The following is a 13,411-nucleotide window of genomic DNA, read 5'->3' as shown; positions in this document are numbered from 1 at the left end:
TTACCTGCAAGTTACCTGCACTGAGCCATAGACTTCTATTACCTGCGAGTTTGGTGAGCTTTCTGAAAGTGCCCCAAACCTGCAGAATATAATAGAAGTCTATTGAAAACTGCAGGAAAGCCAAAGGTACACTGCGTTGCACACATGGTGTGGGTAAACCGCAGCACATCAGTGAGAAAGCAACCTTGGAACCCTTTCGCATGGTCAGTCCGACCAATTGGACCCTCCATTCACCTCTAAGTAGTGGCAGACATAAACCGACTTGTGTTCTACAATACGATCCACTAAAAAGTATCTTGGGCTGCGTCTGTGTCCGCTCTGCAAATGCAGAGTGGACATGCCATCCACCCGCTCTGCTCATTGTGGCCTGCGACCGGTTACCAAGTCGCTTAAGTGACCCTCACTCTTCAAAAGGTTGGGCACCCCTGTTATACAGCATAGTGCTTGTGCTGTGTCATTTGGCCCTATCTATCGCCTGAAATACCTGGTTGATCCTGCTAGTTACTACCTTCCCCCTGTACATTGACCATGATATATCAGAGCTGCTGAGCCCTGACACCATTGTCAATGTGTGTCCCTCGGTCCTCCTCCCCCCTCCCCTCTCTGCCTGTCATCTCTCACCATCACTGATCTGCTCCTCTCCCCACTGCTTCAAAAGTAACTGATCTGTATGTCACCCCCTCTGTCAGATAAAAAGCTGTGCCCTAGTCCCTATGCTTTATTAAAAAAATAAAAAAGAGAGTAGATTTCTACCTGGTTTTAACAATGTTTTCCAGCAATCACATGACTCCAGGCTCTCTGCTCCTCTCCTCCCCTCCTCCCTGGCTGACAGCAGGGGAATCTCAGCCCCGCCCACTGGAGATATCACACAAGGAGAGCTGAGAGTCGGGAGTCATCTTATCACTGGAAGACGCTGTTAAAACAGGTAGAAATCTTTTTTATTTTTTTAAAAAGCACGGGCACTAGGATGCAGCTTTTTATCTGACAGATGGGATGATCTAAAGATGAGATAGTGGCTTAACCACTTCCCACCCGGCCAATGCATATATACGGCCGGGTGGGAGCCGTCTACTTCTGATAGGGCGTTCAGGAACGTCCTTCAGAAGTAGCGGGATCGTGCACGCGCGTGCCCGCGCAGCGGCGCAATCCCGATGTGCTCGTGTCACCCGGACACGGCACATCTCAGATCGGCAGGAGGGATCTGTGATTGGCCCTCCTGATCACATGACGGCCGTGTCAAATCACGGCCGTCATGTGATGTAAACAAACAGCCGGTTGCTAGGCAATCGGCTCTCCTCTCCTCACACGGAAGTCATCGCTGAGGAGAGGAGAGCAGAACGCTGCAGCCGGCTGATGATCAGTGAGTATGAGCTGTTTTTTACAGCTTTTTACTCACTGATCATCAGTCTAGTGTAAACACACAACACAGTGTAAACACAGTCCCCACACATGTCCCCAAAACACACATGTCCCCAAAACATACATGTCCCCAAATAATAAAAACACATGTCCCTAATAATAAAAACATGTCCCCCACATATGTCCCACTAAAATCACATGTCCCAATGATTATCTGCACACATATGTACGTGATCACCTGCACACATATGTACGCAAATGATCATGTACATATGTCCGTGATCACACAAACCAACTATTATACACTTAACGGATTTTTTTTTACCAAAAACATGTAGCAGAATACATTTTGGCTTAAATTTATGACAAAATTTGATTTTATTGGATTTCTTTTAAAATGGAAAAAAGAAAATATTGCTTTTTTTCCAAATTTCCGCTTTTTTTGCGCCTATATCGCAAAAAATAAAAAACGGAGTCGTGAATAAATAACACCAAAATAAAGCTCTATTTGTGCGAACAAAATGATAACAATTTCATTTGGGTACAGTGTAGCATGACCGCGCAATTGTCACTGAAAGCGCTAGAGCGATGAAAGCTGAAAATTGGGCTGGGAAGGAAGGGGGCGAAAGTGCCCAGTATTGTAGTGGTTAACAACCACTTTAAGGCCCATTTCACACCTGTGCGACTTGTCCTGTGACTTGGGACTGAAGAGTCGCATGACAAGTCATGCCACATGATTTCCAATAAGTCTTGTTCCTATCTGTGCGACTTCATGTAGTCCCTGCACTACTTTGGTCCGACTTTGATGTGACCTGAGGTCCATAGACCTCAAGATTAGACAGGCATCGCTTCAAGTCGTGTGACTTTCAGGTTGTACAAGTGTGAAAGGGGAATAACTGTGTATGTCAGAGCACAAACCAAGCCATGAAGTCCAAGGAAATTTCTGTAGACCTCATAGACAGGCTTGTATCGAGGTACAGATCTGGGGAAGGGTACAGAAACATTTCTGCAGCATTGAAAGTCAATGAGCACACTGGCTACGAGACAACTCTGTGAAGAGTGGCCCAAACTTGAACCAGATTGAACATCTCTGGAGAGATCTGAAAATGGCTGGGCACTGACGCTCCCCATCCAACCTGATGGAGCTTGAGAGGTCCCGCAAAGAAAAATTGGAGATACTGCCCAAAAATAGGTGTGGCAAGTTTGCAGCATCATACTAAAAAAGACTTGCGGCTGTAATTGGTGCCAAAGGAGCTTCAACAAAGTATTGAGCAAAGTACTTGTGATATATATATTATTTTTTTGTGTGAAAGTACTTGTAGTGAACAAGACCAAAGTGAAAGTCCAACTACCGCTATCCAACAATTGTTTTCTTCCTCTAAACAGTTGTACACCTTGCTAAATGATCAAAATTAAACACAAAATACACACACATTCCTTTGTCTAAGAGCCTTTATGTTTCATTCACTTTAACCTAAATTAAAAAAAAAAAAAAAAACCCTGACCCACTGTTTTGTATTGCATCTCTCATCAAATATAAACTTCAGTATTTTATGCATTGCTTTACAGAGCATGTTTGCTATTGATCTTTCAATTGCCCATTGGAGATTACAATCTAAACCTGTTTTAAAATAATATATTTTAGACGGTGCAGCACTTATAGAAAACAAAAAATGACTAAATATATAATCTGTGAAATCTTCGGTGTTGAACACAATGTTGCATGCAGGTGACTTTGTGGGAAAAACAGACCTCCACCAATGGTAAAGATGGCAGCTCACCTCACTACATGGACCCTTTCATTATTTCATCATGTTTTTAAAACAAACTAATGAAAGCAAAGTGAGAAGGTCCAGGTTCTTGTAAGTTAGGACTCAGATAGAATCGGAGCACATATCAAGCCGAAACATTTTTGGAAAGGGTTCAATCCCATATTGGGTTATTTATTTCCTGTGTTCTGCTGGGGAGATTTCCCTTCACATCCTGTCCTCAAGACATGCGGAATGTTCTCCAAAGTTAATGGGATTCCCATCTTGGAGAGTTGTCGCATTAATGGGTGTCACCATTTGAGGGGTTTTCCCTCACCTTTTGCTCTAATGACACTTAAATATCATTGTTTTCCCCCTCGCTTTCCTTCTCAGTGACAGTGGTCACCAGCACAGAAGGGTAACCTCCTCAACCAAGAAAACAAAAAAAAATCGAATAAAGTGTCTAATCATTCTCTACTCTGCCCAAAACTTAAAAAAATCCCTTTTAAAGCCTTGAAGCTGCAGTGCATTATTGCAAACCACTATGTGCTTTTTAATTAAAATTATGGTAAATTATTTGACTCTATCATGTAGAAAACATGCTTACTTTGCATCTTACCGTACTCTACTACTTTTTAATGCGAATATACAAATAAAGGTATTAATCATTACAGCTGGAGTTTGAGAGAAGGAAGCAGGATGGAACTACAACCCTGGCTCTGCTGAACCCTGGGGACACAGCATTGGGTATGTAGATGGCAAATAAAAAGTTGTTTTGTAATAGTTTGTAAGTTTGTAAAATATTGATATTTGGTGAGACTCATATGTGTTCATGGATTGATGTGAATGAATTACAGTCCAAAAACAGACTTTCAGTCCTCTCTTCTGCATAATTTCTAGGCTTCAAAGTGGAAGCAGGAGTGTGTTGTGTGTGTTGTGTGTGTTGTGTGTGTTGTGTGTGTTGTGTGTGTTGTGTGTGTTGTGTGTGTTGTGTGTGTTGTGTGTGTTGTGTGTGTGTGTGTGTGTGTTTTTTTTTTTTTTTTTTTCCTTTGTTTTTTTTGGTTGATAACTTTCTAAAAGTAGTCATTGATTGTGTATAACAGGAGTAGTGAATTAAAATTCAAGGAGGTCTGGTAACAAAATATTTATTCCAGCCCAGATCCGAATCGCAAGTGTGTGCCATGAAAGATTGTACGTTTCTTTCATTTTTTGGCGCATGTCACACTCTCTGGAGTGTTTCCTCCCCACACTCTGGTAATACTCTGTAAATGTAAATGTCCCCAATAGTGTTGCCCCTACCAGCGTAATTCATTACATTGGGTGCCCCCATCAGACTACCCCCATAAATCAGTTGCCACCATCAGAGTATCCCCTTATATCCGGTGTCCCCATTACAGTGCCCCTTTACACCAGGTGTCCCCATTACAGACATCAGATGTCTCCATCAGTGCCACCTTATATGTGTCCTCATCAGTGCCACCTTACATCAATTCTATTGACTCAGATGACTTCTTCTGTGAGTCTGGTCCAAAATCCGTTCAACACTTTTGACCCCCCTGTAGCATCTCCAGCAATTGCAGCATTGCCTGTTCTGTCTTCAAACAGGGAATATCCTATTGTTCAGGATTTGCCCTTTGAACATCTCTGCCAACTTAAGCTCCATCCTCTCATACTGTCTCGGCTGCTTACAACCTTCTGATTCCACCCCCCCCCCCCCACCCCCAATTCCTGCACAGATGAGAACGAGATCTTGGGGCTACATGTTCAGATACTCAAGGAGAGGATATACTCAACTTTTGCTCAGTATTAATATGAAGTTTAACCACTTCCCACCCGGCCTATAGCAGAGTGACGGCCGGGCAGTGGTTCAGTTATCCTGACTGGGTAAGAAATAATGAACAGATAATGTCTAGTGACATTAATGCCTATGTACCCCATTTTCTTCATCTATGTGGGGATGAGAACAGTAACACTGATACACTCCTTGCCTTCCCATCCCTGACCCCTACCTCCCTCTACCTTGCCCCTCCCTCCTTTTTGCCCCTCCCTCCTTTTTCCTCCTTTCTTCTATCCCTTCTTTCTCTTCCTTCTACCTGGTATCCTCTTTTTGTGCATCTGCTCTTGATTATTTTCCTTACTATTAGGACTGGGTGGAATCACACTGCCAACAGGCCTACCTATTACTGTAATGGCAGATGTGTTGCATATTTTTGGATTATACTCTTCTATTTGAGGCATCTGTATGTGTATGGCATTTTGATTGTACAGAATGTCTGCAAGATGTTGGTGGTGGTATACCTACTGCCTGTCCTTTTGAAAAACTTACAAATGGAGAATAAAAAAAATTGTCTGCCAACATCCAAAGTATTAAGATTTCTCAGGCTTTTGGTTGGGTCTTGTTCGAAGCACGAGAATTTGCTACTCTAACTCCTAGGAGATCACCCCTAGCCTCTCCCAGGGATAAATCGGGTGTCAAACAACCTTGAAAAAAGTAAGTCTGATCATCTCCTGGATAGCAGGCCAGACTTGCTACCCCAAGGTCCCCTGTAACATCCTGCTTCTCAGCCACTGGCTTTAACAGCATAGCTGTTGAAGCCCAGGTCTGGACGGGCAGGGATATACCAGACTCTGTGTCACAGGCATTTCATCCCTAGACTACTCGGTACCCTGCTTTCTGGCTTTTCTGCAGTTGAGACTTGCCCAAAACTTGGCTAAGTATGCTTAAAGCGTTAGAAAAAAAAAAAACAGCTAACCAAAAAAGTGAACCAACGCCATGCATGTAAACTTGGGGGCGCACCGAATGTTTTTTTTTTTTTTGGTGCTGATACTGAAAATGAAAAATACACTAGGCCGAAAATCGAAACCGATACCGAAAAATTACTGTTTGTAAAAAATATTTTTATGCAGGAGATGGCCAGAGACTGCAGACATGGTACAGGAGGTGGTCAGAGACTGCAGACATGGTACAGGAGGTGGTCAGAGACTGCAGACATGGTACAGGACAGCAGCCTACCAGTGCCCATCCTGCAACCTGCCTGTGCCTCACCAGTGCCCATCAACTTACCAGTGCTCATCATTTGCAGCCTGCCTGTGCCTCACCAGTGCCCATCATTTGCAGCCTGCCTGTACCTCACCAGTGCCCATCATGCAGCCTGCCTTAGTATGTCAGACAGAACAGTGCTCTATGGAGGAAAGCTGTCAGCAGCACACCGCATTAAGGAGCAGCTTGTCGGTGTGATCAGCAGGAGGAGCATTAATAGTGTGCAGCACCGCAGGGGTTAAGAGTGCAGGACTTGTTTGACATGCTGTTAGAAACAGTGAGCCTGCTCGGTGAAGTAATTGGACAAAATTATTATATTAATTTGTCCAATTACATTTGAACCCCTGTAAATGAAATGGGGGGGGGGGGGGGGGGGGGGTTGGACTGTTTGTTTTATAAAAATGGTTCTAGTGCCTAAAATTTGTACTTGATATTTATGTTCAACCCCTTGAATTAAAGCTGAAAGTTTGCATTTCAAATTTATTTTTGATGGTTTCCAAATATATATGGGCCTAATTGTATGTATGTAATAGTTATGTCGTTGTAGGAACAAAGGCTTGAAATAAAACCATGGGTGGAACTATATGGGGGGAGGAAAGGGTTTGAATCCTCCTTTCTTCTTCTTTTTTTTTTTTTTTTTTTTTTAACTTGTATGAGAAGTTCAGCTTTGTCCTTTTCGTAAAAGAGCAGTTCAGCTTGAACTTCTTAGACAACAGGATTTCTGCGACAGGAGTTGAGCAGAAACTGGAAAACGTATACTGTACAAAGAAGCTTTAAATCAAGCCTTGCAGTAAGGTCCACTTAAAACGTTATTAAAGCTGAATTCCAGGAGTTAGGCAACTTTGTAAAAAGGTGCAGGCATACTGTGAGTTAAGTCCAGTTCATATAATACAAAGGCTTCTGTGATTGGGCAGGAGGAGGGGAGGAGCGGACATAGCAGCTGCATTGACCTATGGTAGAACTATAGGCAAAGCTTTTTGGCTAGAGCAAGGGTAGGTTATAATCCCTGTCAGATTTTTTGCCGTGTCCGATTGTGGAGATTTCCCTTCACTTCCTGTCCCATAGCCAAACGGGAAGTAAGAGGAAATCCCTGCAAATTAAGGAAATTCCTTGGAAACCCCCAAGTTGCCAGAACTAGTGTCCCCATGGAAAATATTTCAATCTTACTTTTCTGTGGAATTTGAAATTTTTGTTCACTTTCAATAAATATGGCAAACAGGACAAATAGAGAGGGTAAATCTCCCTAACGGGGGCATAAGCAGCAATAAAAACTGACAGGTGTTCTAATCCATCTCCGCTCCATCCAAAACTAAAAAAAAAAGTGTCTTTAGTCACTTTAAATTGAAGGGGCCGAGACCAGAGCATAAAGTGCCTGGAATGCAGAACTTGGGTCATAGTATGCCTGAACAAAGTTGCTAAATTTCTAGAGTTCAGCTTTTAAATTTTACTTGCCTTGCCTCGGCATCCATACAGTAAAGATTCCTGGGAAATTCTGAGTTTCCAAAATCTCAAACAATGACTGCCAAGCTCTGTGCAATTACTTGGGTTTTCACTGGAAGGATAGTAAAGCCTCAGGGCCGTGAGATTTTTTAATTATTTTCCATGAAGATTTTTTTTGTGTTTAAAAAAAAAAAAAAAAAAAAAAACTTGCTTTATTATTTATTTGGAATTCTAGTTTGTAGCATCAGTAAATGAATTGTCAGTGTAGTTTGTTTTACTTGATACAAACATAAGTGTAAATTACAGTGGGCTATTCAAATTTGCAAGACGGGTTGGTTTCTAGACTGCGATACTGTGCACCACGCCAACATTTTTACTTGATTTTGAAACACTTTTCTTTAGAACCAGGACATGGAACTGCCATTCTTGGGTCCACAGCTGGCCGGCTACAAGCAGGGGTAAATTGCTTGCAAGGATTCAAGGAAGATAAACGCAACAAAGTCACACCAGGTAAACTGGCATTATATTTTTTTTTGTACGTTTTTTAAAGTTGACTGTTAACATTTTCTTTATGTATTATTCGTTACAGCAGCTATACCAGCAAACTCACTAGGATTGTCAGTTTGGTTTTACTTTGTAAATATAGCCCTTGTAGGCTTTATTGATAATTAACCTCTAATGAGCCCCATGTCACTGATTGCAGTGTTATACACGCACTGTTCACTACCTCTCACCTACCCTTTTCAATATGAGGTAGTCTTCCCACTTGTATAATATAGGATGTGTATTACTGGCCAGATCGCCAGGGAAAACAGAAAAGAAAAAGCCTTTAAAAAAAAAAAAAAAAATGCAGCCACTACATCTATTTGGTAAGCTGCAATATATTACATTTTTTTTGTTTTGGGTTTCATTACAATTTTACCTAGAACTTTGTGTTTCTCCTTTTTTCACTCTTTACACTTTCAGAAAGACTGACTCTTTGTCATTTCTAAGGATTCTTGTAAAGGGCAACCAGCTTCTCATTCCACCATTTCTTGGTGGCTCTAATAGATAATTATACAAGCCTAAAGGCCTAAGAATAAGGTTCCACCCTTCCCTTTTAAGGCACACTCTAGATCAGTAAGTGCTTTTTGGGCCTTTTGGACGGGGGCATCTGTTTCTCAGATTTGCAAAGCCACCACCTGGTATTCCATTGGTACATAAGATATATTCTCTGTAAAGGAAATTGTAGACCTAGTTGTAAATATCCAATAGAGTATGTAGAGTTTGTCGTATTGCATATGATAGTAATGCAAATTTGTGTGATTTATTCCTAGTGTTATACTTGAACTATGGGCCATTCACCTCCTATGCACCATCCTATGACTCCACCTTTGCAAACATTGGCAAGGATGATTCTGATCTAATTTACACAATGTATGGAGAAGACCCAAGTCTTCAGGGGACTTTCAGGTACAGCAGCATAGTTATCTCGTGTCTGTATGTGTATCAGTTTCTAAATAATGTACTTGTCTTTAGCAATTACTGTTTGATTAGGTAACCAGAGAAGTAGATTTAGCCACCTGATCTCAGGATGATTTACCCCCCTTCATGACCAAGCCATTTTTTACTGTATTACTTTAACTGACAATTACGCGGTCATACAATGCTGCGCCAAAAAAAAAAAATTTGGTTAGTCATGAAGTCCTTTTGTTAGAGCTTTCTTTTGGTGGCTGCACTTTTTCCTTTTTTTTTTTTTTTGCTCTATAAACAAAAAAAGATTGACTATTTTGAAAAAAGATTATATGTTTTACCTTCTACTATAAAATCCATCCAATAAATGTTTTTTTCTTCTCCCTATTTTCTACTTTTTGTTATAAGAAAAATCAAACTCAATTTTAGTGTCTTTAGTAAAAAGAAATGTCAATAAGCGTATATTTATTGGTTTGCGCAAAAGTTATAGTGTCTACAAACTAGAGTACGTTTTCTGGAATTTACACAGCTTTTAATTTATGACTGCCTATCTCATTTCTTGAGGTGCTAAAATGGCAGGGCAGTACAAACCCCCCCCCCCCCCCCAAATTACCCCATTTTGGAAGGTAGACATCCCAAGGAAATTGCTGAGAGGCATGTTGAGCCCATTGAATATTTTTTTTGTCCCAAGTGATTGAATAATGACCAAAAAATTTTTTTACAAAATGTTGTCACTAAATGATTTATTGCTCACACATGCCATGGTTATATGTGGAATTGCACCACCCCCAAAATACATTTTTATTTCACTCCTCACTACCGATCGCAGTTTCGAAGTGTTGAAAATCCATGGAATATTTTATATTTTGCCATAAATTGCGGGAATATTACAAACTTTTTTTTTTTTTTTTTAACAAAGTTGTCGCTAAATGATATATTGTTCACCCATGCCATGGGAATATGTGAAATTACACCCCAAAATACATTCTGCTGCTTCTCCTAGAAGTACGGGGATACCACATGTGTGGGACTTTGGGAGCCTAGCCGCGTATGGGACCCTGAAAACCAAGCACCACCTTCAAGATTTCTAAGGGCATACATTTTTGATTTCACTCCTCACTACCTATCGCAGTTTTGAAGGCCATAAAATGCCAAGATGGCACAAAACCCCCCCCCAAATTACCCCATTTTGGAAAGTAGGCACCCAAGCTATTTGCTGAGGGGCATGTTGAGCCCATTGAATATTTTTTTTTTTTATATATATTATCCCTCTTATTATCCCTCCACTTCATAGCAAGCAAATTATTACACTGCAAGCAGTCTCTCTGCCCCAGCCTAAGACGAGAATCTACAAGCCCCTGGGGAAAGCCCCAGCGATTAGGTCGCACCGTGCCACAAGCTCCAATCTGCTGATCAAACAAATGACTAAACAGTGGCACGCTCGTGTAATAATTGTCCACGTACAAGTGGTACCCCTTTCCGAATAATGGTGACACCAAGTTCCACACTATCTTGCCAGCGCTCCCTATGTAATCTAGGCAGTTCTCTTGCTCTACGTAACTATCTTTTCCTCATAAACCATAACGCTCCATACATAGCCTGTTACCCTGTCACAGAACTTATAGAGCTTGACCCCGTATCTGGCACGCTTGCTGGGAAGGTGCTGTTTGAAAGACAAGCGGCCAGAAAATGTAATCAGGGACTCATCAACGCAGACAACTTGATGGGGAATAAACAAGGCTGCAAAACGTTGGTTGAAGTGGTTTATGAGGGGCAAATTTTGTAGGGTCTCCACGAGGACGACAAAGTTCATTGTCGTTGAAGTGCAAGATCCGCATGATCTGCTTGTATCGTTTCCTGGACATGGAGGTAGAGAACACGGGCATATGGTCAATTGGATGCATGGACCAATACGTTCGCAACGTCATGAATTTATGTATGCCCATGCTGAGGGAAAGGCCCAGAAAGATCTTAAATTCGGAAGCCGTAATTGGTTTCCAATCTCTGGCAAGGGAAGGCAACTAGGGATTAGCGGCGATGTGTTGACCAGCATATAAATTGGTTTAGTCCACAATAGATCTATAGAGATATTCTGTGAAAAACAGCAAATAAAAATCCAAGTGACCTAAAATCAGCTGTTTCCACCTGAATACCGGAATGGCCAGTGAATGGGGGAAGAACGGGTTCTGCAGAAGTGGTGGGCACCCAATCATGATTGGCGAATTCTGCAGGAAGGAGACTATGGGAATGACGGGCCTGCCTTTGTCTTCTTGGTGACAGCGGGACACTACTTGTGCTTGCCACCTCGCCAGCTTGAACTGCCCTTATGGGTCTCGCCACGTCGCCATGTGTTACTGCAGTGCTGGATGTACGTCCAGGGTATACTAGGCCGCTGGTGCTTGCCAGTTCACCAGAAGGAATGGCGGCGCTAGTACTTGCTCTCTGTTCCACACGAGGGACCTGCGGTTCCTGCACCTCAACAACCTCAGAAGATCAGGATCGGGAACGCCTGACCTTAGCAGGGACCTCACCTTCGTCGTCAGAGCTATCTGTCATGGAGCCTCTGTCCTCTACAGGATCGTATTCTGATACTTTGATTTGCCATTTTGGGCTCTAAATTTAGTGGTACACTAGTGAGATTCACAGGTTAAAAAAGCACCTAGTCTGTCAGCGACTGTATAAAATGCTACCAAAAAAAAAAACTGTTAACTATCGCAGGGATCAGGCCTGACTCTGCGAACGCTGCAGTTATGCGTGTTGTGTTTTGTAAGTGACAGTGATCGTTCGATACTGCACTTGGGTGGACTGGGCTTGGCGGAGGGGCAAAATGCAGGTGCTAGCAGGTAGCTGGGCTGATCCCGCTAACAATGCGTTTTTTGGAATCCTAAACTGCTGGGGACGCTAGTATAGATCTGATCAGATATTGATCTGTTCAGATACTATACCACTAAGGGAGGTGTATGCTTTTCGCGTGGGTGTTAGCAGTACTGACACTAACCTGGCGCTGCCTGGGGCGACGCAGACCCTATCTGACCCTAAAACCTCATTGATATCACCCGCCGGGCGATCAGGGGATTAAAGCTTTATTGGGTAATAAATGGCGGGTGTCCTGATGCTATAAAAAGCAAACTGACTAAACAGCGTCACCCGTAACACTTATATGGTGATCACTGGTGAAAGGGTTAACTAGGGGCAATCAGGGGATTAAAACCTTTTATTAGGTAGTATATGGGGGTACCTGACTCTATAAAAACCTGACAGGGAACCTAAATGGCTAACCAGCATCACCAGTGACAGCTATACGGTGATCACTGGTGAAAGGGTTAACTCTAGGGGCAATCGGGGGGTTAAAACCTTTATTAGGTAATATATGGGGGTACCTGACTCTATATAAATACCTGACGGGGAACCTAAATAACTAACTGGCTAACCAGCGTTACCAGTGACACTAATGCAGCGATCAGAAAAACGATTGCTTAGTGACACTGGCAAAAAAGGGTGAAAGGGTTACCTGGGGGGCAATCAAGGGGTTAAACCTTTATGGGGGGGGGGGGTAAGGGGCTTCCCTGGACCTAAAGGGGCCTAACACTAACTGCCCTGACAATTTTTACAGTTACAACTGACACTAAAGGCAGTGATCAGTAAATAAATGACCACTGCAATCCAGTGACATTGTGACGGGGGAGGGGGGGCTGGGGGGTGAAAATGTGCCTATATGTCAGTGTAGTGATTGGTGCACTTACTTAGATGTCTTCTCTCCTCGCTGTCCGGTCAAAAAGACCGCCACGAGGAGAGTGACGTCACTTTACACTTACACTACACAGGCAGAGGAAGCTTCTCATTCGCCAGGAGCGATCGCGAGGGGGTGGCCAGAAATCGACGCCCCCCCTCTTTACGGATCGCTCCTGAAGCGAAACAGACCGCCCCCACCCGCTGGAAGGCAAGCACATACAGGTACGTGATTTTGCCTGTCCGTGCCATTGTGCCGTCGTATATCTACAGGCGGCGGTCCTTAAGTGGTTCAATTGCCTCATAAAGTTAGGCCAATATGTATTCTGCTACATATTATTTGGTTAAAAAAAAAATCACAATAAGGCAATTATTGGTTGGTTAGCACAAATTTATATATTTTAATATACTAGTAATGGTGACAATCCTCACTTATAGCGGCACTGCAATATTGCGGTGGACAATCTGACAATAACGGACACTTTGTGGGAACCAGTGACACTAATACAGTAATCATTGCTAAATTTATGCACTGTTGCTGTACTAATAACACTGGCTGGGCAGTGGTTAAACATCTAGGGTGATCAAAGGGTTAGCTGTGTGCCTAACCAGAGTTTTTGTGTAAACTTGTGTATCTGCTATG

The 13,411-nt window shown here is 42.5% G+C and overlaps 1 protein-coding gene across 1 annotated transcript in view; it reads left to right on the top strand.

The window, feature by feature from the left end:
• The window catches only part of BRD7 (bromodomain containing 7), a 66,077-nt gene that overhangs the window by 33,694 nt on the left and 18,972 nt on the right, over positions 1-13,411 (top strand). Inside the window, exons 10-12 of the mRNA XM_077458402.1 lie at positions 3,782-3,854; positions 7,990-8,097; positions 8,904-9,039. Coding sequence (XP_077314528.1) covers positions 3,782-3,854; positions 7,990-8,097; positions 8,904-9,039 — 317 coding nt within the window. The remainder of the gene's footprint in view (positions 1-3,781; positions 3,855-7,989; positions 8,098-8,903; positions 9,040-13,411) is intronic.

Source organism: Lithobates pipiens, unplaced genomic scaffold (assembly GCF_037356315.1).
Source record: "Lithobates pipiens isolate NorthernLeopardFrog02 unplaced genomic scaffold, aLitPip1_a1.2 Scaffold_10, whole genome shotgun sequence".
Classification (NCBI taxonomy): Eukaryota; Metazoa; Chordata; class Amphibia; order Anura; family Ranidae; genus Lithobates; species Lithobates pipiens.
The sequence above is the reverse complement of the archived record's forward strand: the minus strand, read 5'-3'. Positions and strand labels throughout refer to the sequence as shown.